Source organism: Hirundo rustica, chromosome 2 (genome assembly GCF_015227805.2).
Source record: "Hirundo rustica isolate bHirRus1 chromosome 2, bHirRus1.pri.v3, whole genome shotgun sequence".
Classification (NCBI taxonomy): domain Eukaryota; kingdom Metazoa; phylum Chordata; class Aves; order Passeriformes; family Hirundinidae; genus Hirundo; species Hirundo rustica.
The window spans coordinates 45,112,423-45,139,731 of NC_053451.1; the positions used below are offsets into that span (position 1 = coordinate 45,112,423).

Genomic DNA, 27,309 nt, shown 5'->3' on the forward strand with positions numbered 1-27,309 from the left:
GTTCCTGGCAGGCGAGGCCAGGGGAGATGCAGTGAGGCGCGGGGCACTTTTCCAACAGCTCCTCCGCCGGGAGAGCCAGTGGCACGGCGCGGCGCCGCAGCCCGCCGCTCTCCCCGGCTCCCTGGAGGAGAAGCAGCCCGGCCGTCATGCAGCGAGGCAGGGTAAGGGGCCGCGGGCCCGGGGGCGGTGGCGGGCGCGGTGTCCCCGGTGTCCCCATCCCCGCTGACGGCCGCGTCGTTGCAGGTGCGGGCGGCGCCGGCGGCGCTGCTGGCGCTGCTCTGCGCCGCGCTGCTCCCGCTCCGCCCGGAGGCCGCCAGGGCGCACAAGCAGCGGCCGGCGCGGACCCGGAGCTGCGGCGAGCGGCCCGAGGAGCTGCTGGAGCAGCTGTACGGGCGGCTGGCGGCGGGCATGCTCAGCGCCTTCCACCACACCCTGCAGCCCGAGCCGCCGGGCCGCCAGCACAACGCCAGCTGCCCCGCCGGGGCGCGGCCGCCCGCGGACAAGAGGGTCCGGCTCCCCGTCAACCTGCGCAGCGCATCGCCCTGGGCGTACAGGTGACTCCGGGGAACGGGGGTGCGGCCGCCTCAGGGGGGCCCGGCGGGCCGAGGGGAGCCCGGGCGGGGTCCCCGTGGGCACCGGCAGCGCCGCGCTCCGCCCGGGGGCGAGGGGGGCGAGGGGCGGCGCGGCACCGGGCAGCGGCCTGCAGGGAAGGCGCTAAAGCACACGGCCGAGTAGGCGATATACGGTAATTACCCAAAAACGGCGCGTGTGAGGGATGTGTCTAATGGGCAAAAAGAGAAACGAATGAGGTGGAGCGAGCCGTGAGATGGAGCTCACACTCACGTCCACACCCACCCGGGAGCACAGACCACCCTCAAAAAGTCACTTGGGCAAATTGTCATATGTGACAATCAGAGGACCCTCAGCAAAGGATCACCACCAAAGAAACACCTCTTGACTCTGCAGCAGCCATAGAGGGGCTCAGATGCTTTCCCCAAAATGTGACTCCAGACGCTCCGCTGTTTCTAAAATACATCAGGGCACAGGCTGTGTTCTGGTCACCCACCAAACACTCCCAAGGGCTCGATGCCCCCCTTTGCTGTAGGAGTGTAGGCAAGGAATGAGTACGGCAATATTCTACACCTGTGTTTTCAGCCTGTGCTCTGCAAGCCTTCTCCTGAGGTGGAAACAGGGGCTGACAGACTATTTTTAGGGGGCATAAAAACAACTAAGTAGAATAGATTTGTTGTGAGGCTGGTTAATACATGAAACAAGGGCCTACACTTCTATTGGAAGCTCTGGAAAAGCTTGGAAACCACTGATCTAGCATGCTAAGCCCAGTGTGTGATCACATTCTCAGAGGACTATGAAGTCTTCTGGTGGTTTGAATAAGACTTAGTTCTGTTCACAGCTTCCTATAAAGGACTACAGACAACAGAAGCTAAAATGTGCAAATTTAAAAGGATCTCACTTTCTTGCTACTTTTTTTATATTATCCCTGGTATATACTTTGATTTGCTGAATACTGTTTTTTCAGCAAACAGTTATCTCCTTGTTAGGCTTTCCAATAAATGTTTATTTTATGGCAGGGGTTTTGCTTGCTTTTAGTGTAAGAAGTAATCCTACTGAGAGAAAGATGGTTTATTTGCTCAGTAAGCCTTTCATAAGTGAAGTATTTTTAGCAATACATTTTCTCTAGGAAGACTCAGAATTTTTAAGCTACCTGAGTACACAAAGCAAATGCCATGAACAAAACACCTACCATTCGCTCAGGTATTTTTTTAGAGTGGTTTTGCAAAATACTAGTGCTATCAGAAAATTGTTCCACTGCTTTGAAAACTGTGCCTTCTATCCTTACATCTTGTTGGGCCGGTATTTATTTTCAGTTGGAGCTCTGTATAGACTTACTTCTTAATGGAGCTGCTTTTGGGGCTTGGCTTACAGAAGTAAAACTGTACTTTTGTACACTGTACTTTTCATCAAAGTGTTTTCAGACACTAACCACTCACATACAAGTAACTTGATGACATCTCCAAGCTAGGAATTTTAAAAGATAGTGGGGAAGAAGTATTACACCATTAAAAGCAGAATCTAAAATTATATTCAGAGGGAAAAATGATTCTCTAGGGTAAAGAGGCCTGAGTACTCTGTCTAGTTAACTCTGTCTAGATCTCATTTACAGCTTTTTTTGGTGCTTTTTTTTTTTTTTTTTTTTTTTTTTTTTTGCTTTTTTTTTGGATTGCATATGCAATGAGACAGCAACAGATATCTCAAGATATGTAATTAAAGTGTAAAATTTAAGATTGCTAATGTGCATTAGCTATTACCACCTGCTCATAGATTTTGAAGCTAGATGTGAAAATTTGTTTTGTTCAGCTGGGTACCCTGGAAGCTCCTTAATCCCAACAGAGTTACTCCATATCTTTGAGAGGGACACACAGCTCTCCATTAAAGACTGCAACTAATGTCCCATTATGCTTTGTTAACCAATTTCACTTATACAATCCCAACAATTTCTTGTCCATGGCAGGAGTGTTAATCTGAAAAGCTGCACACAGCTCTCTTCCATATTACAGCACTTTCTTGACTTTCTAGCACAAGCCTATTTGCATTTAATTCTTTTCCCTCATAAATTGCTCCCTTTCACAGATTCATTGCTGTCCCCTGAACTGCCTTCTGAATCACCCAAGTTGTTCTCGTGATGAACGCTCATAAATTCACCGTAGGCAGACCCCTCTTGTATGCCCTGGTAGGACACTGCTCAGAGGCTGAATTTGCCTACTTGAAATTTGCATCAAGATGCCTGTCCCGTTCCAGCTTCTCACAGACATCCTGCTCTCCGGCTTCTTTTCTGCACCTGAAGACTTACAATGCAATTCATTTCTGCTCTGGGCATAAAGGCTCTTTTTTTCTTTTTGACGTGCATTTTCATGCCTGAGATACCTCTGCCTTCATTGGTGCTGCAGCAGTTCCCATTGTTACCAGCTGCAGATTTCATTAACATACTGTTTATACTCCCTATTCCAGGTCATTAATAATAAAGATATTAAGTCTTGCTCTACTTACCTTCCCCTGAATATCTCCCCAGGCACCTGCTCCCAGCTGTTTAATGCTGCTGCTTGTAATTCTTCTGTTCACGTGACTGTTCAGTCCAAGTCAACTAAAATTTTTTCATATCAGCATTTATGAGAAAGAATCAAATATATGACTTAGAGAACCGTGTATAATGTTGACTCTACTGCATCATCGGTATCCAAGCCCGTCATTCTGTTTAAGAGTGGAAAAATTAGGTCTGAATGGCTCAAAGCTCAGCTAATACTTGTGTGGCTTCTTTGCTTGTCTTTGTTCTGTGCTTACTGTTTATTTTCCATTACTTGGTCTTTTAATTTGGTTACATAAAAATCAAGACTTACATCATTTTTTGCTTGCTGCAACCCAGAGATACAGAAGTTGTACATGGATTGCACCAGGGATCCATCTGGCCCTCGACCCTGCTGCTACCATCCACCAACAGGTGGTGTTTAAGGCAAAAGTTACAAGAAAAATACTAGTTTGTGTGTCTGATACTGAAATTCCATCCTGGTGGCCACAGGAGATCAGTACCTAACTCAGGGCACAGAGTTTAATCACACGAAGCACTCTTTGCTCTGCAGAGCTATAAAGAGACAGCAGAGTTCCCTGAAGTCAGTTGAGCATGCTGGATTTGCTCAGCAGTTCAGGAAGCTGGGCTACAAATTTCCCAGCTTTTGTAAAAAATGGAGCCAGCAGCAGCAGTTCTGCCATGAAACCGTCCTTCCATGAAATCATCAGGCTGACTGTGTGCCAGCTTGTGATATCTATCCAGGGGCTGATTGTCCTTTTTAGCACTAATACACGGACAGTCAATGAAATCCAGAAAGCCTGCTTGTACTAGGATGTTCTGGCATGGGCCACTTGGCTACTGCTATGGTTCAGAGTTGCTTAACAAGAATTAATTAATTAATTAATTAATGTAATGATTTAATATTTAACACTGTTTTAATAATAATAATAAAACAAAAAGTTATAATACTTGATGATAAATTTAATATTTAATATTGATAATTTAATTAATTTTTTAAAATCCTTTTTACTTTTAGCGTTTCCCACATGGGTGGACCTGCAGACCGTGCTGACAGCACAGGACGGGTGCTCTTGTTAACATTTACAGAAGTCACAATCATGGTGAATCATTAGCAGTGCAAGCACAGCTCCAGAGATGCACAGAAAAGTTGCCCATGGACAAAAGCCATTATAAAAATGATTAATTTTAAATGTCTGCCTAAACATTTGTGGGGGTCTGATCATAAAGCTCAGAGCAAACATTGAAAAATCTGATCCTGCTGAAGTCAGCAGCATTTTTACAGGTAGGGCTGATTTGTGATTCCATTCATGGTGCTGCAGAACACAGATGACATTCATTAACCAGCTGTAGATATCAGTTCTATTTTTATTTTCTGATGTCTTAAGGCTATAATAACAATCACAGCTAGTTTGCAAACACACTTCTACATGAGTTTAGCAAAATTTCTTTATGTGTATTCAAGAAGTCATTCATGTTTCTGAATTTCCAAATCCCGTGGCTTTTTTTTTTCTGCCTCTGGGGCCTAATTCTGCATCTACTAATGGTTAATTTACAAAGATGTAACTTTTATTGTCAGTGTTGCTCTGATGGTGTTAGCCAAGTTAGCCAGTCCCTCTCTCAAACATCACCCAGCTTGTTTTTTCTGTTTTTCAAAAATCAGTTTCAGTTTATAAGCATCCTTGGTTTAGCACTCATTTACATAAAATCTTAATAAAAGTAACACAGGTAAGTAATTTTTCACTGGTAAAAGCCAAGCTTGTTGGCAGTGTGTTTGAGCAAAGTCATACAGGAGGGCTTTCCTTCAAATAATGCTCCAGTGATTTTCGAGAAGCTCATCCAAGGCATTTTCCAGAATTTATCATTACCATGTGGCACGGTGTGCATGTCCCAAAGATGCAGCCAAGGGAAAGAATACAAAGGGGATGCAGAGCTGCCATCCTTTTTAGTTGAGCACGTTTGTACAACTCTTCAGAAAATCAGTTAGCGCTGTGCTACCTATAGTAGTAATACCTCTGTTGCTGCCTGTATATAAAATAAACTAAGCATAATATGAACAAAAGAACACCTGCCATAGGGAAATAAATGTCTTGGCAAGGGGGGGAAAAGGCTGTTAGCTCTTAATCCTCTAAGTATTTCAGAGTGTGAAAGAAGGGGATGACGATCTGCTTATTAGACTTGTGATAACATCCAGCTGTTAGCCCAGTGCTAACAGTGATTTTCTGAAGAGTCGGCTCCCTGGCCCAGCACAGCGTCTAACCCTGTGGAATCAGAAGCTTGGAAATTATGAAGTGACAACATTATTAAAAATACTACATATAAAAGTAGCGGTACAAGAGAAGGCAGGTTAAGTCTCTGCAAGAGTTTTACTTCTGACAGAAATTTTCTCTTGAGTTTCCAGGCTTAGTACGTAAAGGGCAGGAAGTTTGTTTTCACTGGGAGCTCTCAAAGCACTCGTAGGGTCATAAGGAAAAGCAGCCGAGTCACACTTCATTAGCAGTTCCAGTTCAGCACAAACCTGCTTCTTGTTCCAGCAGATGGGAATAAAGCAGCGCAGCTCAGTGCTCTGTCACTTGTGAGCCAGGAGTGCTGGCGAGGCAGACTCACCTTACATACACAGTGGTGACCTGAGTTCACAGGACAAGGGCAATCCTCGTGAAAGTGTCTGGGCTGTCTGGTTTGCAGCAGTGGCCGCAGCGAGCAACACAAGGCTGCAGGGGTCACTTGAGTACCAGTGGAAAGTTGCACTTCTCTGGTTTTACACCACTTTTCCCAGCTCCATCCATCTCTTGGCTGTAGGAAAGAAGTAGCAGGAACTTGGAGCATGCATTTTTACCTGGTTAATTAACCTGATCAAAAATGTTTATCCTCTTCCAGGAGAAGACGTTAAAACATGACTTGCAGTGGTTGGAGTAAGGGAATCCAACTACAGCAGCTGAGGCCGTGGTCATTCTCTGCACAGCGTGATTATGCTCAGCTCATGCAAACAGAAGGAAGCAGGTCCAGCTGCATTTATTCAGCTAAATGCTGGATGTTACTGGTGTTTGTTAGTGGCTCTGACCCAAGTAGGTCTGGGTTGCCTAGAAAGACACAAACGAGCTTTTATTTATATGGCTTCTCTGAGCAGGTTTGAGCTGAAGACGCAGAACCTTATATATGGCTCCAAATTTTAGTGACACTTGAGTTAAGGTATTAATTTCAGGAGGTATTACTTAAAGGCTTTAGCCTTGAAGTTCTGGTCTGGATGCAAAACCACATCTGTATTTTGAATCCACCATCAAGTTTGGATTCTCTCTGATTCCTTCCAGTCCTCACATGTATTGACATCAAACTTAGTAATGTAAGAGATTTCTTTCTCTTGGAAAGTAGAAAACCATGCCAACAACCATGCCATCTTTGAAAAAACCCACATGGGAATTTGGAGGAGAAAGATGGTTATAGACCATGATTCCAGTGACAGTGTTCTCCTGTTTTGAGTGAAACCTCTCATGTTTGCATGCAGAAGCATGTTCATGCTTTCCAGTAACATCACAAACCAGGTGCTAGAGATAAAACAGTAGAGGAAATACCAGTAACTTGACACAAGGTGTGTTTAACCATCCACCACTGAAATTACTAACACTTGAGTTTGAAATGGGAATGTATCACAGTAGAAAGACCTGTGTTCCCCTTTCTCCCCTTCTGCTGGCTACCAGACATTTTATTTCACGCTGGTGTGAGATCTTGTAACATGAAGGTATTTCCTGGGGAAAGTAAGCCAGTATAAATGGGACAGAGGAGCATTGCAAAAAATATCTGCAACATCACAGATGTCTGGCTATAAGAGAACTTGTCAGATATTTTTTGTGAGGAAAACAAATTCTTTAAATTTTATTTTTATATATATGTGCATGTGTAATACATAATGGTCATTATATATATATTAAAAAGTCTCTTTTCCTTGATGACAGGAAAATCAAGCTTGTGTTTGGCAAAAGCTGTGATTCCAGCTTTCTTTTAACTGGATAAACTGGCAATACTTCTGAAAAGGGCAGCTGCCTTCTGTCCCTGCCTAAAGGTGCTTGTTCACTCTGGCTGGTTGGTGCAGAGCTCTGTGTACATGTGTGGCAAGACAGCGGACAGACCAAACCCCAGCTTTTACTCCTCAGCTGAATGAGTTCCTTGATCAATCCTGTGGCCAGAAAAACATCAGTGTCAACCCAGGGGTGGGTGTGAGAGGGAGAGCCAGACTGCCTGTTCTCACAAGGACGGATTTTGTGGACTAGCAGTGACTGCAGTCCACAAAATCTCTGCAGTCTCTACAGCTTGAGACAGACTTAGGGTTCTGCCTCTTCCAAACCTGAAAGCTCTTCTCATCTCAGAGACAGCCTGAAGAGATAAAAGGTGAACACTTTGATACCAAGGAAGTGCTGTCAACCTTGGGAAACACAATTTAGAAATCACTTTAAATCTATTTAGATTTAAGATCACTTTAAGATCTATTAAGGGATCCCACCTGGAGGACTGCATTCAGCTCTGGGACTACAACACAAGAAGGATGTGGACCTGTTAGAGTCCAGAGAAGGGCATGAAAATGCTCAAAGAGATGGAGAACCTCTTCTTTAAAGACAGGCTGAGCCTTCCAGTATCTAAAGGGGGCCTACAAGAGAGCTGGAGGACGCTTCACAAGGGCATGGAGTGATAGGACAAGGAATAATGGCTTTAAACCAGAAGAGGAGAGGTTTTGATCAGATACTGGGAAGAATTAAGAAGTGAGGGTAGTGAGACACTGGCACAGGTTTCCCAGAGAAGCTGTGGATGTCCCATCCCAGTAAGCTGCAGTTTATCTCAGTGTGGGCATGAAAATGCTGCTCTCCTCCGGTTAGAGGAAGATACAGTAGACATGAATTAGAAAAAGCAATACAGAGTTCTGCTTTCAAGGGGAATGCACATTTATGACCCCAAGTATACTAGGGAGAAAAACCTATTGCAGAAATAATAGTACAATTCAATTCTATTTAAATTACTAAATTTAAAAAGATCATGTCATGGCTATAACAATAACAATGTTAACCAGGATTCATACCAGTTTTTGAAGAACTCAAGACAGACAAAAAATTTAGAAATGCCCAAGTGTGCTTTTTAATGTCCTGTTTACCCATTCAGTCCAAAATGCAAAACTCATTCTGTTTAAACCCTTGAATGTCACAATTCAGAAAGCCAGACACTTCATACTTCCATGTGTGCTGTAGGATCTTATCAGTTTTGTAAGCTGTTCGTGTTTTTTGCTTTACACTTTACGAATCAGAAGCCAGACAGCAACCGCTACAGCTATTTTTCCTGGTGAAGACAACAAAAACATGATATAATTTTTATAATTATATAATAATTATAATAATATATACTATTATATAATTCCAGATGACGATACCTGGTTTTAGAGGTACTAAGGAATCTTTATCTGCTTCCCTCTAGAATCTCCTACGATCCCACGAGATACCCTAAGTACATTCCCGAAGCCTACTGCCTGTGCAAAGGCTGCCTGATGGGGATCTTCGGCGAGGAGAGCCCGCATTTCCGCAGCACCCCGGTGTTCATGCCCACGGTCATCCTGCGCCGCACGCCCGCCTGCGCCGGCGGCCGCTACGTCTACACCGAGGATTACATCACCATCCCCGTGGGCTGCACCTGCGTCCCGGAGCAGGAAAAGGAGGCGGAGAGCGTCAATTCCAGCATAGATAAGCAAGAAGTGAAGTTGCTGGTGGGCCAGAACAAGCCCTCATCGGAATGAAGAATGTATTAAAAGTCATGTTTCAGTACTGGCCTCACATCATCATCTCACCACTCCAGGAAATCACGCTGCAGCAGCAAACGCACTCACTTGCCCTCTTTTTTGCTTATTTCAGATATAAGATGGAAAGTCCAGTCACTCAGATCATCAGAGATGGCGATTCATTCTACTTCTTTAGCTCATGTAAACTTGTTTAGCTCATTATCGCAAATTCCAAAGTAGCCTTTGTTTTTCCTTAGAGGAGAACATTTTATCTTTGCTTATTCACAGTAAATTTTAGAAGATGCAACTGTAAGACATGGTAGCTATTACTATAGCAAGCTACTGGTTGTAGATGTTTTTAAGGAATCTCTTATATTCTACTTTTAAGTACCCTTATATAAAAATCACATAGTTGCTGTACATGTGACAAATCAGCAGTTAAAGGATAATTTCTCAGACTGGGAGAGCCTCCCTTTATACTGCATAAACTCCAAACTTTGCCTCTGAGCTGTTACCTCTTTGGCTAATTTGTACATTACAGTGAGGAAACCTTTGCTGAGTTGGACTGCAATCATGAAGCAATATTCCATGTGCTTGCTATTTTTAAATGCCAAATTGCTAAGGGTACAAAGGTGTTGAGAAAAAACTTGCTAGGATATTGTAAAAATGCAGCGGACTTTCTTGATGAGGACTAAGTCTAATTACACAGAAAATATCAAATAGAAAAAACAGTTTGGGTCCCAAGAATTCTGTATTCAATTTCATCCATCACTGACTGCTTAACTTCCTTGTGATAAAACCGTGTTCCATGCAGCTGAAAGGTCAAAACCTTTTTGTTTTAGTAGGGATTCCCTATTAAAAAGTAAGTACCAAGGATCAGCTTCACCTCAGGTGCACTGCAGGTGAGTAAGCAGGCTAGGTCTTAACTTCCAGATCCTACAAGAAGTCATTGAGTTGAGTCCCAGCCAACACAAACTTGTTAAACCCAACTGATTTTACAATTACTGTTACTCATTTCTGCTTATGCTAGATCACCTGCAAAAGCTGATGCTCTGCAGAATGGCAGCCTTCCATCTGTGCAGCCTGCTGCTGCTGGAATCTGATGGCAGGCCCTCACCAGAAACCCTGCAGACACAAAACCTTGCATTTTCAGAACAAGAGACTGAAGCTGACTCAGCCTAGTGAATGAAAATCAGGAAATGACCAGGCATTCTTTGCACGAGCATAATTCCTCAGAGGGCCACACTCGCCCAAACGGATAAACCTCTGAATGCACAGCAGAGAATCTCTCTTACAGCTGAAGGATCATGACTGCAATATCTTTACAGAATAAACATCATATGCAGCAATGTATCTGCTGCATCATGAATCTCGAAATTTGCCTTAATTCATAGCAGAGAAAGCCCCTACACTACATAAACACACTCTTCTTTGGAGCGTTGTTGGATGAAGAATGGAAAGACCATGAGCTAATCACAACTAACAAGTTGAAGACAGAATGAAAATCATGACAACTCCATGTCTTGGTGCGTAATTATTAACTGTGCTCTCTCTGACTCAGTCTAGCATAACATTATTTTTACAGTGCAACCTGTGAATCTTTTTACAAAGCCTAAAATAAATTTAAGAACTCCAGAAATGAATAAAGATTCCCATCACGATGTCATATTGAAGTTTATAGCTGTGTTTTTTGTGAAGATGCTTTTCCTCAATTCTCCTTGTCTTTAGATCTGTGTTTCCTCAGATTCTGATGTTTCTATCTCAAGGGGATCCTCAAAGGTGAGTTCAAAGATGGTCATGAAATGTTTATACTACTCAGAGAACAGCTAATTGCCTGGCTGCTGCTGGCAGTTATAGGTAGTTACCTTTTCCCCAGAGAATGTAAATACTTGGAGCAGTTACAACCTCTTTTCCTTCCTCCTCATGGGAGGAACTTCTCACCCTCTGAGCAGAAGGAAATGGTAATCAGAGAAGATCAAAAGGGAGGCTGACCCACAAAACTGGAGAGACTGCACTAGGTGATGTTTCAGTAGCCTGATGCCTTCCAGTTTCACCATCACATTGTGAGGTTTTTCTTCACATGTACCCTTAAGGCAGCATGAAGTTGAACCTTCAGACTCCATGGCATAGAAAAGAAAGTCTTCACCCTAACAGGCAATAAAATTACCCCAAACAACAACAGCAAAATGTCCAACCATGCAGCAGTTAACTTATTTAGTAAATAGCCAGAGGAGCTACCAAGTTTGGCCAAACACTGCCCTCTAGCAGAACTCATGGTCTGCCCATACACTTTTGTTATACAAATTAGTTATTAGAGCACATGGATATATTTGCACGATGTGGAGAAAAAAAACCCTCTTTTGTTGGTCCTCTTGTCATAGACATAAATTAGCATCCTCCAGACATAAATTATGGAGTCATTTTGAGGTTTTCAAGTAACTAGCGCATGTTCAGGGAATTACGGGGAGGTGCAACCCAAATCAGGTAAACGGAGTATTATCAGTTTCTCCAATCCAGGAAAGTAGATGCTTTAGCTTATAGAAAGCTTCAAAAACCGGATGACTGAAAGTACTTGAGAACTGCAAAACCTACATGGATCAACGGAGCGCTTGTGTTGGTGACCTCCTTCTCGTCACACTGCAACAAGTGCAGAAAGCTTCCCATGGTTCAGGCATCTTTATGTTACTTTGTTCAGAAGCCCATCTTCCCTTCTTAATCTTCCTTTTCCTCTGTCACAGGCGTTTTAGCTGAGCCAATTTCCTTCCTGGTCCAGCTTTCCAGTTAGGTGTCTCTTAAAAGCTGTTTATGTTTTAGCAAGAGCAACTGTTTGATATTTTGTTAGTGAACAACTATTTGTTAATACTTAACATCAAGAGCTATTAGCTACACAAACACTTCCTGGCCTTCAAAATATCCTTCCTTATATCCTTTCTCTCCACATTACTCATGTGGGAAAGGCTGAGTGTTAAATGTAGTTTGCATTTGTTTGGAATTGTGGTTTGTTTTTTTTTTTTTTTAACAAGGTCATCACATCATGGATTTATATCAGTTTCACTACAAATGTGGTGTGACATTTTCCAGCTTCCCCCCCTCTGGTCACAGCTGCCACAGCCTTGCCTTTAATTTGCACGGAGAAGGGAGATCATTGGAGTTGCTTCAAGGCTCCACAAACTGTTGACAGAAGGCAGACATGAAATGCCTCTCAACCAACTCCAGCCCCAATAAATGCAAACAATTCAAAGCTAGAACTATCTGGCAGCTGCAGCTGATTTGAGAACATTTTTTGTTGTGCCAGGAAAATCTTTTCCTTCAACAAGGTTGTCCCTGGAATACATTAGGAGCCACAAAACACAGAACAATACCCTTGGTAAAGAGATTATTTTCTTGTCTGTAGCATCACTTAAGGTACTTCGGAAAATTCCTATCATTCAGGATGGCTGAGGGAAGCCCGAGATGCTAGTTTGGGTTTGCTTGCCAGTCATCACCTGAAGATGTCTGTCTGAACAGATGAAGACCTACAGCTACAGGTAAACATGGAATTGCATGGGGGAACATGAACATGAAAGCAGCAGGAGGAAAAGGGAAAAAAGGCTGTGATGTGCTCAGAAAGTATAAACACCCATTAATCTCGCTGGGACCAGGGGGCAGCCATAACTGCCAGGACCAGGGTAGTTAAAGAGGCAATAGCACGTATGACTGCTGCCATAAATGTCCCTGGAAAGTAGCACGGTGCTGACACTTCACCACAGTCTGCTCCAGCAGAAAATCCATCCATGAGACACCGTGAGGTAAAGTCAGTCACTACTTGACACTGATATTTCTATTTCCAATCCTATTACAGCAGAAGAGAGGGTTTTGCTGTCACATACTATTTCTTAAAGTTACCAGGCTGGCACAAACCACAAATTTGCCATGAATTTTTGTGAATTGTACTCGTCTCAGAAAAAGCTACTTGGAATCAAGTGTGACGAAAATAGCTTACCTCCCATCACTGATGAAGGCTGTAAATGCCACTAGTCAAGCTCTGCTTGGGTAGCTGCCTACGCTCCCTAGGCTTTTAAGAGGGAAGCTGGTGGACAACAGGCTGCTGTGTTGAGTGCTGCATCTGCACAGATTTTCATGTACCCACAGGTCCATAACTCTGCATCTTCACAGTGCCCCTTTTCAAAGCTGTCTGACCTACATGTGAGAAGCAGTAATGATTTCCTTGGAAGTGAACCTCTAGGTACTACTGAATGGTGCACTTTTATCTTTTTAAGAAGTATCTCTGATGAAGTGAGCAAAGTTGACTTTTAACTTTGCTATGGAGAGTGCAATAATACACATTCGCCAAAATGAAGCGAGAACAGCAGAAAAATGGGTGAAGCTTTGATTTGAACAGCACATTCTAATTTGGGTGGGTGGCAGGGGAACAGTATCGTCCCTTCTGGCAATCATACCTGTCCCACTTGAAGCCTCTATGTAGTCAAGAACAAAGTTGCATGAGTTATCTCATTTTCTCCATCTGCTTGGTGTGCAAGACGCTGAGGTAATAAACCAGTCTAAAGTACAGATTAGTGCCAACAGCTATGCAGTTACCATTCTGGTTTGCTTTATTTTCAAACTGGCCACATAAAAGCAATGGTGTAGCCTCCCAAAAACCAACTAAACCCAGCTGTATTTCATGTGTGGACAGTCATTTTCAGGGGAATTTTGGCTAAACTGTAAGGATGACATCTGCTTTGAAAGGCAAGACTGTATGGGCCCTGGGCTCACAGAGCAGAAAGGAGAGGCTGGTTCCTGTTCTCCCTGCGAGCCCTTCCCCTGCTGCACTTCCCTCGTCTTAACAACACCTGTGACCAGTCTGACAGAGACCAAGGTGTGTGGAAGAGAAAGAAAACTGTTCCATGGAACCCAAGAACACTACATGCAGGGAGGAAGCAGCAGGTACAAAATGTGAGGAGGGAAAAGCCTTAGGTAGCAAGCAGATCTCTTGGAAAATGAGGAGGAGAGCTACAGTGTCTTGGATGGGTATTTATGAACCACTGTTGTGTCCAGCTCAGACAACACCATTCTCTGAGCACCTCTCTGAGAGGATTATAATCCATCTGTATTATTCCTGCTCAGCTCTTTAGTCCACCAGATGGGAAAATCTGCATCCAAACAGCAGAAACATGAGTATTATCACTGCCTTACAAAAAGTCTCGTCTCACAAGCTTAATTAGGTTTATTCCCACCACAAAATAAATTTATGTGATCTTACATGATTGTAGATGCAGCATTTCTGTTAACCTTTACACAGTATGACATGCAAAGACAAGTGCATGTGTTTTGTAGAGTGATTTTAGAAATTATAAAAGTGTTGAGCACCTTGAAATTTATGAACTTTCACCCAAAACTGCTTCAATAGTGTAGTCAAAAGGTTAGTCAAAACTGGCTTTACAAGTCCCAGTTATCAAAAATCTCTACTTATGCTAAGTTATTCCAATGTGTCATCTATTTTGACTGAAATAAAGTACAAGCCTTGAATATAAAATCTAACATTTTTCTCTTTGAATCAGTGGGAGTTTATCAATATGTTATTCCTCAGTGGCCTTGTAAGATTCAATGATTTTTAAGATGCTTCCATTCTACTGCTTTGTTGCTGTCTGTGGAATAGGAGAAAAAGATAAAACCAGGCAACTGGAACAAAACCATAACCATTCTCGTAACTATAAACTTGACATATCTGTAGAACCCCTTTAGTTTGATATTGAAATTATTAAAAAGCAGGCACTATATTTAATCAGAGCCATTATGATTCAAGATTTAAGGGACATGTATGGGTCACATTATTACAGAAGTATCAAGTTCTTTGGCAATGATGATTCTAATGCCAGCAAGGCAAACACCTATGCAATGTTATGATGTGTCTTCAAATGGTAAAAGCTACCAGTTAAAATGAAACTAACAGAGAAGTTCCCATTATCCAGCACTTGCATTGCTTGGTCTGCATTTACCTAATATGAAACACAGCAACTGCAAAGGCTTACTCATTTAAATGAGAGAGATTATCACACCCTGTTGATACCAGCTATCCCAGAAAACAAGACTTGGAGCCAAATATTTCAGCCCTGAGAAATGTGGCGTAACTGATAAAAAACAGAAAGAAGCTTGACTGAAAAAGTTGTAGATTTGTAGATGATCTTAGGAGATTCAGTCCAGTCCAGAAGCATAGTTCACGTAACATCGAAATTCATTGGCTAAATTTCGTGAGTGTTTTGGAATAAACTTGCACATCTTCACACCAAGATGCTTTGCTGCCTGTTCCTCCATGACTGCACCTGCGGCAAAAGTAATTGGTATTCAATAAATAAAAACAGTAGCAGAATGTTTGAACTTTTTAAAAAGCTCCTCCCAAATGCATACGTAGAGAGCCTGTTTTTTTTAAGGAAGGCAGGCTTAAAGCAGCTACACTCTCAGCCTTCCTTAACAACAGAATCTGTTGGGAAACTTAAATCTAGAAGAATGGAAGACATCCCAAGAAATTTCATACAAATAAGTGGAGGGCATCACTGCCCTTTTTACAGAAAGCAAATTTGAACTCAGCCTTCTTGTTACATTCCGAGGAAGTTAAGTGGTAGGGAGCCATGGGAAATGCAAACAGATTACATCAACTCTTTCACTTACATAAACCATGGTGTGATTTTTGCAGCCACACACTGAGAAATCACTGCTTTGAGCAGTAAACTGAAGGGCCACCTATCCATTCTAGGGAAAAACTTCTGAGAGCCATCCCTGTGTGAGACTGCCATGTGCACTAACCAAGGAGCAGATTTTCTAGGGCCACATTATTTTAATTTCTCATTATTCTGCCTGCTTGGTTTCCTTCCCTCAAACTGTACATATAGAGGGGTTTTGTCCTTGGCTTTTTGGAAAGGTTTCTTGGTTGTCTTCAGATAACAATACAGTAATAACAATACAGTTTAAGAAAAGCCATGACTTGGGTAGACACACATCACTTCTCAAACCAGCAAGTGCATCTTCCTAAAGAAGGACTCACAAGTACAGATATCTAGATATCTGGTTTCTGCTTTCATCACTGTTTTTTAATTCCTCCTGCTGTAATTCAGTGCCTAAGACATAAACAGTAACTTGCACCTATGCTTACCATTCCCAGATTTCAATCACTGCAATTATACAGAGGGGCCCTTCTACAAGAAAAATGGTATTTCTGGAATTTTGCTGGATGATCCTGTAATTCTTCAAAAATTCAGTAAAATTCATAATGCCATAGGAAGAACATACTGACTTGAACCATTAAAACCAACTTGCCTTCTGTTTAAAATAAAGGTTGAACTCAAGTACTCAAATAAAAAGCTTAGGATACATATTCCTCCTTAAAATAATGATAATTCAGCATTTTGAGTTAGTATTTCTCATTTAAGTTTGTCATTAGAAAGAGAGAAAACAGTACTTAAGGGGACCTAATGTTTTTATTAGTTATACCTGTGCAAAGCAGAATCTTTCCTTTTGTTAGATATTTGACGGTCTCTGCAGTCTTTTGAAGACATTCCTCAGACAGATAGGGTGGATCTGCTATTACAATGTCAAAACTGTGTGGCAGGAGATTTTCAGATAAGTCCAAAGGGTGGTTGTAATCATAGAAGATAAATTCTTCTCCATACACAGAAAACCTTCTGTCATACTCCAGTAAACACACGGAAAAATCTTCACCATTCAGTTCTTTCAGTTTCTGGTACACACTCGGTGCACTAATGCATGCTATCCTGAAAAAAAACAAACAGTAACTTAAAATTGTGATTTTAAAAGACAAACAATAGCAATAAAACTTTACAGCAGTCCTCAGAGCAGCTTTGGGAGAACATTTTAAACATTAGTCCCAAAAATGTAAGGTATTCTTCGTCCATTTTAACAATTAATTATTTCAGTAACAAAGTCTTAAGTGTGAAAGTCATTACCTGTTTAACCCCATGATACATAAAGACCTCAAGCTTAACTACAGAGAAAGTCTTGTTTCAGAAATGCAAGGAAGTACAATCAAAAACTGAAAAACAACTGTCTACAGAAGTAGGAAGAAAACCAAGTTTTTTCCATCTGTTCTACGGAAACATCATATAAAAACTAAGAAAATAATATCCAGGTCAATAATATGCTCTGAAGCACTTCGTATTTCTCAAAAAATTAAAAAGATTCATAGTAAACTTCTACAAGGCAGAGCTTACAACATTCAATGAAATGATAAACAGGAAGATCAGTATAAACTATAAACTAAGTAACAACAAAGCAGTTCTGCAGTATCTCAGTTTAATTCATCACTCATTGTATTTCAGTCTTGTTCAGCTGTGTGCTCTTGTCTACACATCAGAAACAAAATATTTGCAGAAAAGACATGTTAAATCTACAACACAATTATTAAAACCTACCTGCCACCTTTTCCAGCTGCCAGAACTGCTTCCTTAGCCAGGCTCAATGCAGTTTCATCGCTGTACCAAAACTGGCTCAGTTGCTGAGAAAGATAATGCACAATTACAAACATCAAATCTTCTGGCTGTGCTATGCAGAGTTATGTGTGGTGAGTCATAACTGAAGAAAACCACAATCCCTAGCAACTTCTCAGTTCACAAACCGTAAAGCTGGAAAGGTGACTGTTTTCCTGACAGTCTTCCTGCTTCTGTAACCTAGTGATAACGCAGCAGGTACCTTACGCCCTGCGTTTCCAAAGCATGAACTGCAGCATCAGGAAAACCAGGTAATCCAAACTACTGACAAGGTATTTCAAAGCCAATGTGCAGATGCTCATTATTTATGTGCCTTTAAACTGAGTTACTTCAGCAGATGAGGAAAAAGGACCTTCAAAAGTGACAGTATAGGAAGAAAAAACCAATTAAAAAAACTAAATCGGAATGGATCAGAAAAAGGAAGGCCAAAAAACCCAACCCAGAGACAAATCAGAAATCAGTTTGCCACAAAAACAAGCAGCAAAACAGCCATCCACAAAATTAAATACATAAACCACAAAAAAATAAAGATGTGAAAGTAGAGACCACTTGGTCTTGTTACACTGTTTGTCTCAGACTCAGGGAAGAGTCTTTACTACTATTACATGCCAGGCTGGAGTTAAAATTTCCATAAGGGACAGATGCTTCTGTTAGCAGCTTTATTCCCTCTCCATGTATTTTCAGTTTGTACCCCCCATGCACATGTGGAGCAAACAACTACACCCAGATTTAATACTAAAGCAAATCTCCCTACAGGGTTGCCATCCATTAATAGGAACATCTTGAGTGTTCCCCTCTTTAATTTCATTTCTTTATCCAGCCACAAAAGAAACTTGGTCAGGCCTACTCCTCTATCTGTGCTCCATTCACTGAAATTTATAGTTTCTTACCCAGTCTTCTTCTATTGAGCCAATGGAATATTGATTAAACCCTTGGGAGGTCTTCATGCCCTCTCTCTGCTGCTGTTCCAAATAGAACTCCTGGAGGGCAGCCAATGTATGGGATGAAAGCTGGGGAACGTCATCATCCTCATCCATTTTCTTAGATGTCAACAAGAAAAAAAACTAATTAAATTAACCCTTTTCAGTGGTGAATGTATTTTATAACAGCATAGTCTTGCGAGTTAAAACAACTTCCACCAAGAATGCAGCTAACGAGGAAAACCTCCTAACAAAAGAAAACTAATTCCCTCTACTTAAGCGCTCTTAAATCAGTGAGAGGCCACTTGGAAATAACAAGTCTCCACAGAGAATTCAGGAAGAGTAGCAACACTGTTCCCTTTGTACACAACTTGGATTTGGCTTGTGTTCTTACAGGGAAGTTGACATTACAGCTCTTGGTTTCCTGTCGATCTGGAAAATCCTATAGAAATTATTCCCCTCCTTCCTAGAAAAAATGATAGCTATTGGTCACTCCTTCCCATGTTCAAAAGCCACATAATTTTGACTCCAAATTAAATAAGCCAGCATTCTAGCTCAGCATTACCTGGTTTTAACTTCCATGCCATTTCTCTAAATGCCACAAACCTACAATAAACAAAAAACAAGCAGTCAAGAAGCTCCAAAAAGACACGGGATGTTCCAACGGAAAAGCAGAGCCATTTTCAGAAAGCTCCTGCAGGGGGTTCTCCCTCGCAGCAGCGCATCCCCGACCCTCTGACCCCAGGCACAGAGCAGCTGCTCCCAGGGAACGGTGCCACCTCGTGGAACGGAGGTGCTGGAAAGGACTCAGCACGTGAAAACTCGGAAAGATTCTTCTCTCAAGAAAGCCATTGTCCCTGCACCCGGCCTAAGAACCGAGCGATGTCTTTAACAGAGCCTGGAGACAGGGAGACGCCTGCAGCATGCAGAGGTCACCGAGATCCGCTGGCCACCTTGTTGGAGTCCAGAGCATTCCTTTGGCTGCCCTGGAGGGTCAGGGACCTGGGCAGGGGGGTCTGGGACCCCAGCCCAGAGCCCAGAGGGACACTGGCTTTCATCTCAGTCCATGGGAAAAACTTCCTACACTGCAGGAAGCATTGCAGGCCACAAGAGTGTGAAAGATTGTAGTTTAGTATATCACAGGGTGAAAAAACAGTATATTTAGGTTTCTAGCATTGAAGTGAATGGGGGCAAGATGGGAGAATTTGGGGCGTTGTCTCCTTCTTCTTCATCCTTCTTGCCTCACTCCATTTCGGCAGTGACGTTGGCACAAAGTACTTTGTGAGGATTGGGTCAGAGTAGAGATGACCTTTTTAGTATTAGTGATAGGCATTGGTAAGAAATAATAAATAAAGAATACGTAGCAATTAGTATAAAAGACAACGACAGCTCCAGTTCGGGGGGAGTCGTCAGAAGTCCAAGCCACGGCAAACATCTTGTTGGACACTGAGAAAATTGTAAGATAAGAAACAATAAACGAAGTATGCAACCTTGAAAAATCTAAACCTGAAGACTCCATCTCTTCCTTTGGTTTGGCACAGAGCTGTGCAGAGGACAAAGGACTCTAAAGCCACCTGAATGCCGGGGTAAGCCCCCGACACCACCTGAACAGTGAGTGAACGTTCTCAGTAATTTCAAGCGGAGCTGCTCATGGTTTTTCTTCTCCTCATTCCCTGCATTACAAGGGAAGCTCCAGAGCGGGACTCTCCTCCCCTCCCACCCTTCCTTCTGCTCTAGCAGAGCTTTCAAGACTAAGTTTCCTAAAACAGCTTCTTCTTGCTTGCTGGAAAAATGGTCCCTTATGGTGGTACTGTGAGGTAACTCTGCCATTCCTCTGACACAGCACACACCTAAGGAAAGCTCTTACCTGCAAAACCCGGCTGTTCCAGAGTATCACTTATTGACTTGCTGCCTTCTCAGGCCAGGCTGGCCAAACAGGGAATTGCTCACAGCCCAAAGACCCACCTACGGCATTACCCTCACACAAGAGAATTCCAGAGTCAAGCTACCTAGTAAAACCAAAATCATTGTTTTTCCCCTAGTTTTTCATTGAACAAAACATTGAACAAAATGGTTTAAGAATATTTACATTATTCAATTATGCACTATTTAAATTTATTTAATGATTATAAATTATTATGCAAATATATTTACATATTATTTATTATAGAAACGACTGTATGTCCAGACAGATAACATAGTTTCTAGCCACAATGCTTTAACAATATAGAACATTATGACCCATTTTATGTCCTGTAGGACAATTTATTTTTGTTAGGACATGGTAGAAATTTACAATCTCTCCTTAACTCACATTTCTTTTTTTACTAACTGAATGTTACATACAGTAATCTGGGTTGCTATTACCCCCTAAGCAAGAACAAGTCTATGCTTTGACACTAAGAAACTGAAACAGGTGCAAAGTTTTGGGTTTTAAGTCAAAAGTTGAAAATTTTTGATTTTCTGTTCAGTGAGCCCATACTGGCATTTGCAAGGACTAAATCCATGCCTGTGAAATGAAACGTTCACAGAAAAAAGTTGCTGATGAAGAATCTGCCATTGTTTCAGAAGATAAAAGGCATACTGCCATAGACATCTTTTATCTATTAATAATATTTTAGTTTATTTTTTTTATAGCTCTCCTTTTGATTTGTAAATTGAAGCCTCAGGATCCAAGAAGTAATTAATTAACTGCGAGGTTTTGCAAGGAGAGGTAACTCAGAACATATGGTAGAAATATTACGCCCATCTATTACAAATGCCTCCGAAATTCAATGTATTTTTCTGAACACATATACTGACTCAGGTTATTAGAATGAAGACATTCTCGTGCTTAAGAACTACATCAGAAAACTCTTAGAGTGAGTTTATAAATACAAGACTTGTAAATTCCGTCAAGGGAGACCGTTCTACTGTTTGAAATCCCTTCATTATCCCTTCCAGAAAGTTCACTGCTTTCAAGTCTAGAAGCAACCCTGAAAGTTGTGTGGGAGGGTGGGAAGAAGCACAGAAACCCACAGTGCCTCTGGCACTTAGGAAATCTTTACACTCTTAATTCCCAAGGCCCCCGAGGCTCCAGCTGACCAGTCCCTGCTTGCTGCAGGCCCCGGGTCCCTCCACACGCAGACCACGCTCTGTCCTCACAGACACTCTCTGAAAGCCACACAGGGGGAAACCAGATCTCCAAGAACAGCTCCAGAACACTGCGTGAGGTTTAGGAAAATAAGACTCACGCTGAAGTCAAAGTTCACCTAAAGGAAAACAGCACAAAAGGAGGTAAGCTCCCTCAGAGTGGAACAGGAACAGTGTTCATAGGGTAAAATGGAAAATTTGAACTCTGCTGGGGCCTATAGGGCCAGATCTACTCATAAAACAGGAAAAAAACCGAGGTGACAAATTACACCATGTGGCCTGCAGTGCAGCAGGTAGGATGAAGGGGGTGGAGGTCCCTGCAGACTCCTTAGTCCCTTCCCCACAGCTCAATCTCTCTTATTCGCTGCTGCACTGTTCAGGCAAATGTCATCACTACAGAGTGAACGCTCTCAAAAAACCCTCAAAATATAAATTATGAGAGATAAGAGCAGCAGAGGAGACTTCAAGGCCTTGTCCACACAACAATGTTGTGTGTATTTAACAATTGTTTCTGGTGGTCATGTGTGAAAAGTCTATTTTTACATAGCTAAATTCTAAGACAGAGGAAAAAGTACTCAGAAGAAACACTACGGAAAAATTAACAGTCTTTGGCCCCAGTACATTTATTTCACCTGTAGTTATGTCCATGTGGAGAACAGGTGATAAGAGAACAGTAGGAAAGACTGCTAAAAGGCCATGAAATAGAAATACAACTGGAAAGCCATGCTGTTCATTGCTGGGAAGGAGGAAGAAGAGGACAGTGCTAGCCCTTTAGATCTTTTATCGAGAATATAAACAGCACATGTGCAACTTCAGAAAAGATCTTAGAATAAGAGTAACCTTGATCAAAAGACAGAGAGAACAAAACTGAGTTAAATCTAGTTGTCTGCGTTTTTTCCAAGCTGCCCAACTCAGTCTTTAAGACAAGCAGCTCATCATCCGTAGTGTTCATAGCACACATCGAGAAAAGCTGGCCAGTGGCGTGACACAGTAATGAATATAACTTGCAAGGGGCTGCAACCACCTGCCTAGAGGTAGAGAAGTTCTGATCTGATAGACTGGAAAACTACTAAATGTCTGGACTTATACCTCAAAAGATGGAATTTCGTAGTGACACAGAAAGTTCATAGAAGAGAAGCTCTCAAAGGATTACTAAATACGGAGAAACTGCACTGCACTAGCAAAGTCAAGTCAGGAGGCCTGGTGGCTACTTCAAGCAAAAGGAAAGTATGATTTGTCCCAGCTCCATCCCCATCCTTTTCAGTAAGCACGGCGGGCGCGCAGGCAGAGCTCGGCACCGCCCTACACGTGCCTGACGGGACACGGACGGCTCCCGGCGGAGGCCCTTTCCTGCTGTTCCCTCCCGCCTATATCGCTTCGAGGGCGCCCTGCAGCCACACAGAACCCCCGGGGGGGGCACCGGATGGCCCTGTCCAGCCCGTCCGCGCTTCGGCCGCCATGGCCCGCGGGCGCAGCGGGGTCGGGCAGCGAGGGTCGGTAAGGGGTCGCTGATGGGGGGGATGAGGGTCGGTGACGGGTCGGTGATGGGGGAATGAGGGTCGGTGATGGGGGGAACGAAGGGGCTCCGCGCCGCCCCGGCCCGCACGCCCCAGGGCGCGAGCGCCGCCGCCCTCACGGCGGCCACGGGCGGGCGCGCGCGGGGCCCCTGGGCCGCGCCCCCGCTCCGCGCGCGCCCCTCGCGCCACTCACCGCCCGCCGGCTCCCTCCGCGCGCGCGCCGCTCGCCCCAGGCTCCGCCCCAGCGGCGCGCGCGCTGCGCCGGCCGGGGGCCGCGCGCCTCCTGCTGGTGGCGGCGGGAAGGGGCGGGGCCTGGAACGCCTGCAGGCCCCGCCCTCTCCGGCCCCGCCCGCGAGCGCGGCGGGGAATTCCGTGTGTGCTGCCGTGTCCCACAGGTACGGGAGTGTGAGCTGGGGGAAACACAGCCACGGGCACCCGGCCTGTCAGACCGGGAGAGCACGGGCATCTCCCGAGTTAGGTGTCAAGTGCTCAAAAGCCACGAGCTTCTGCCTTGCGCCGCAGCCCAGCGCCCTAAAGTGTTTTTTCTACTTCCGGCTCTCCTGTCCGGACTTTCCGTTTCTATGAAGCATTAGCAGGCTGGCACAAGCTCCCTTTCTTGCATACGAGCAGAAGTCGAGCCGATTCTTAGATGCTTTCAGAAGACAGCAAGTTTTAAAATACCTTCCTTGCTTAACTTCATAAAATCATAGAATGGCTTGGGTTGGAAGGAACCTTAAAGACCATCTAGTTTCAACCCCACTGCCATGGGCAGGAACATCTGCTCTCCCGGGCTGCTTCAAGCCCCATCCAGTCTGGCTTTGAACACTTTCAGGGATGATCCACAGCTTCTCTGGGCAACCTGTTACAGCGTCTCACCACTGTCACAGCAAAGGATTTCTAATTTCTCATCTAAACCTACTTGCTTTCAGTTTGAAGCCATTCCCCCTTATCCTGTCAACTTTATACCTGGGTAAAAAGTTTTATCTCCATCGTTTTTGTAGGTGCCCTTCATGTACTGAAAGACCACAATTAGGTCACCCCAAATCCTTCTCTTTTCTGGGCTGAACAATCCCAATTCTCTTAACCTTCCCTCATGTGAGAGGTGTTCCCTGCCTCTAAGCATCTTCCCAGACTTGCTCCAATGGGGCAGGTGTGCTGGGGACTTCAGAGCTGGAAGCAGTATTCCAGGCGGGGTCTCACAAGGGCAAAGGGGGAGAATTTAATTCATTATATCTTTCCCTTTGGTCATAAAAACTTCTCATTTCCCTGTTTCTCATGTGTAGTCACAACATGCTTATCTGGCACCTCTCATGATCTCACTGCCCCAAGACAAAAAGCTCACTTATTTTTCTCATTCCTTCTTTATAAAGTCTGGTGTTTGTAAAAATCATGTGCATAGTGTTGTCTTTCTATCACTCAATGACTCTCCTTATAAACCAACTCATAGGAGGTTGCCCATCTGATTATTGAACCCAACAGCAGACTTTCCTCATGTTCTCCAGAGCAAGAAGCTTTATCAGCAGTAAGCCAAGTAAGAAACTTGTTTTACCTACAACCTGCTCAATCTTCTGCCACATTTCACTGTGGCTGAACAGAAGTCACATGCTCAGCACTGGGCATTAATGAACAGAGAAGAACTATTGCTTTGGAAGACAGAAATACTTAATTAATGATAAAATATTTTTGCAGCACAGTTTACATGAGCAGCAGACAGTCAAATTTTCTTGCCACCAGAGGATATGGGCATAGGATGATTTCTCTTCAGATCTCCATATTTTTAACCTCCCTCATGTGGAAACAAGGCTTTTATTGAGAAAGTAACTTTACTAACAGTAGACAACTGTGGACATTTTCATTTGGTTTAAAAGACTATTTTGCAGTCTGGATGTGGCATTCAGTGCGTTATCCACTTTGTCTGTGAAAGTTCTTGCCAAAAAAAATCTTCATCCCAGCATGAAAGACTGTCACATAGGGAGGGCATCCATATCTATTCATGCTACCACCACTGCTGTAGTTTAAAACGAACAAACCAACCCCTTTTCCCTGCATTGTGCAAAGTCACAATTGTCTTGATAGGGATACCTGCATAGCATTACTGAGTGCAGGAAGAAATGTGGTTTAGGTACTACAGTGAAGTGACACTTCAGTAATTTTCCTATTTCATGCATGTTTGTAAGGCATTTTACATGAAAAACATTCTGCAAGGGCTGAAAATGGAAGTAGAAATGAGACTGGGATGATACACACTCTCAATCCAGATTTCCTAGAGCAGCAGACTGCCCCTTGGCAAGCAATTCCTCCTCGCCAGAAAGGTTAGACAGATCACATAAGGACACATGGCTGTGTGGGGGCTTGGGGGTAGGCAGGGTGACATTATTTAGGTTATGATATCAGATACTACTTGGCAGCAAGCACAGCTCAGGGCCTCGCTTGAATCCTATTACAAGACAGTTCTAGAAGCAAAGCTCCAAAGGAGCTCCAAGGGACCCTGTAGGAAGGAAAAAATACAGGTTATCTCTTGCAATTTCTTTGGATGCGAGGACAAATGAATCACAAACACAGGAATATCTGTAAAGTGCACCCTGAAAGAAATTTCTTATTAATAATCGGGTTTTATTGTTCCCTAGTATTTTTTTGCAGACAGGTATTTCCAATTAACTCCCCTGTCCTTTCACCGACAGACCCATGTCACATAGTAGTGATACCAGTGTCCTTGACACAAACCTGATGACATTGATCACTGCCTCTTTACTGATACATTTGCTAGATCAGAAACAGTGTTTAAAAACACAGTTCTACCCTGGAAAGCAATAGCAACTTGCTACTCACAAGGCTTTTCTGTTTTGGGGCTTGAATTTTTATCTTTACTCTGTTGTATTTTATGAACTTCTAGTTTTGTTTTCACTGTAGCACAAGCCATAGCCATATGAAAAAGTATAATCAGCTTTAATTAATCTGAAAATAGACTACTAAATTCTAATTGTACAATCTTTCCTGTTGCCATCAAGTCTAAAAAACTTCTAAAATAACTATTTTCCACAAAAAAAACCCCAACAAAACAAACCTCAACATGTTTAGGGCTGGCAAACCAACCACACACTGATTTGGAAGGCAGCGAAGCACACAATGCTTTACAACCATACAAGGATTATTTCTAGTTAATGACAACATAATCCTACTTCTGATGATGGAAAACAGCAAAGTGGAAATATTCTACTTGGAAAACAATCTGCAACAGCTCTTCTTTGTAAGCAGAGCTTGCTACACTTTTACTTTCACTCCCAAGCTGTTCCAGCTACGGATGGAGAATCAAATGCGTTGGAGCCCCATGGGGTAGCTGTGTGGGCCAGGTGCACCACAGCTTCCCGAGACCCTGTGGCACAACGGGAAGACAGACTGTCAGTCAGCCTCTGAAAAGCTTGCTTCACTCCATGAATTCAAGTACAGTAGTAAGCTTTTGCCTTTAAGCAGTTCATGGAGTCCCAGCTCTTTCTGTATGGAGATAGAAATCTTAGAAACATGGCAGTGATACAGGATCCCTGTGACTTCTTTCAATTTTGCCAGGCTTTTTGCATCCCTTGGAAGTGATGCAGGATCCTCAGAGGGCCACAGCTTTCAGACAGAAAAACGCTCTACATAAGTGACCAGTAGTCACTTAATACCACCTACTGGTATTGACATTTTAAATAGACTTTACAAGTATTTGGGAAAAAAACCCCAAACAAACCCACCCAACCCTTCAACAGAATTACCAGTATCTATACTTCTGTGCATTTTCACATCCCCATAGATTTTACCATGGCTTCTGACTTACATAGTTTTCTCAAAAAATGTCCAAAGATACATGGTAACATCCAACCTTCATGGCATTTTCTGGCCCCAAAGCCTTGTCATGGTTGTTTTTGCTTTTTTCCCCCCCAAAGATGTAATCACTCTGTCATCACAAGAAGCAGAAAGGAAAATATATAAAATATATTTAGCAAAACCAGTAAAATAAAAGTGAAACAGAAAATGCAGTCAAGTAGCAAACATGTACAGCAGCAGATTTTACAGTTTTTCCTACACATACCTCTGCACTTATTTCACACACGCTCTTTAAGGAAAAGAAAGAAAATAGAAATCAGATAGTGAGTGTTATGAAAGAAAACATTTCTTTTCCTGAACAGCAAATGGGGTTTATTACTGCTTCCTGCTTTTGAAACTCCAATTCAGACTATATATATACACCTCTAAGAAAAATAAGAGAAGGACACCCTTTTCTCTGTCCCTAAAGCAAAATGACACTGTCCTCTTTTTACAGACGATACTGGTATCTTAAATAGTTACACTCGCAGGATCTAGACATTATCCGGCCGTCTTAAGGGATGCAGGTAACAAACATTTTAATCAAGATACAAAACAGGTATCC

General features: G+C 42.9%; 2 protein-coding genes across 3 annotated transcripts; one reads left to right on the plus strand and one right to left on the minus strand.

The window, feature by feature from the left end:
* The first annotated feature begins 146 nt into the window (after positions 1 to 146).
* IL17D (interleukin 17D) lies at positions 147 to 10,518 on the plus strand. The gene is made up of 3 exons (XM_040055230.1): positions 147 to 161; positions 244 to 554; positions 8,555 to 10,518. Exons 1-3 carry the CDS (start codon positions 147 to 149, stop codon positions 8,868 to 8,870), a joined length of 642 nt encoding a protein of 213 aa, XP_039911164.1. The 3' UTR covers positions 8,871 to 10,518.
* Positions 10,519 to 12,644: 2,126 nt separating this feature from the next.
* EEF1AKMT1 (EEF1A lysine methyltransferase 1) lies at positions 12,645 to 23,143 on the minus strand. 2 transcript variants are annotated; one of them, XM_040056211.2, is made up of 6 exons: positions 23,095 to 23,143; positions 18,818 to 18,858; positions 18,223 to 18,372; positions 17,258 to 17,340; positions 16,320 to 16,600; positions 12,645 to 15,154 (listed from the first exon to the last, which is right to left on the minus strand). In XM_040056211.2, exons 3-6 carry the CDS (start codon positions 18,367 to 18,369, stop codon positions 15,027 to 15,029), a joined length of 639 nt encoding a protein of 212 aa, XP_039912145.1. In that variant the 5' UTR covers positions 18,370 to 18,372; positions 18,818 to 18,858; positions 23,095 to 23,143; the 3' UTR covers positions 12,645 to 15,026. The 2 variants fall into 2 exon arrangements, with proteins under 2 accessions (XP_039912145.1, XP_039912144.1); XM_040056210.2 differs by lacking the exon at positions 18,818 to 18,858 and having other exon boundaries at positions 23,095 to 23,138.
* Between the last annotated feature and the right edge of the window lie 4,166 nt (positions 23,144 to 27,309).

Excerpts from the sequence above, each read along its gene's own strand:
- IL17D (XM_040055230.1), top strand. Across the intron at positions 555-8,554 it reads GCATCGCCCTGGGCGTACAG|AATCTCCTACGATCCCACGA; the intron begins GTGACTCCGGGG and ends GCTTCCCTCTAG.
- EEF1AKMT1 (XM_040056211.2), bottom strand. The coding sequence starts at position 18,369 with ATGGATGAGGATGATGACGTTCCCCAGCTTTCATCCCATACATTGGCT. Across the intron at positions 17,341-18,222 it reads GCTCAATAGAAGAAGACTGG|CAACTGAGCCAGTTTTGGTA; the intron begins GTAAGAAACTAT and ends TATCTTTCTCAG. Across the intron at positions 16,601-17,257 it reads GCAGCTGGAAAAGGTGGCAG|GATAGCATGCATTAGTGCAC; the intron begins GTAGGTTTTAAT and ends GTTTTTTTTCAG.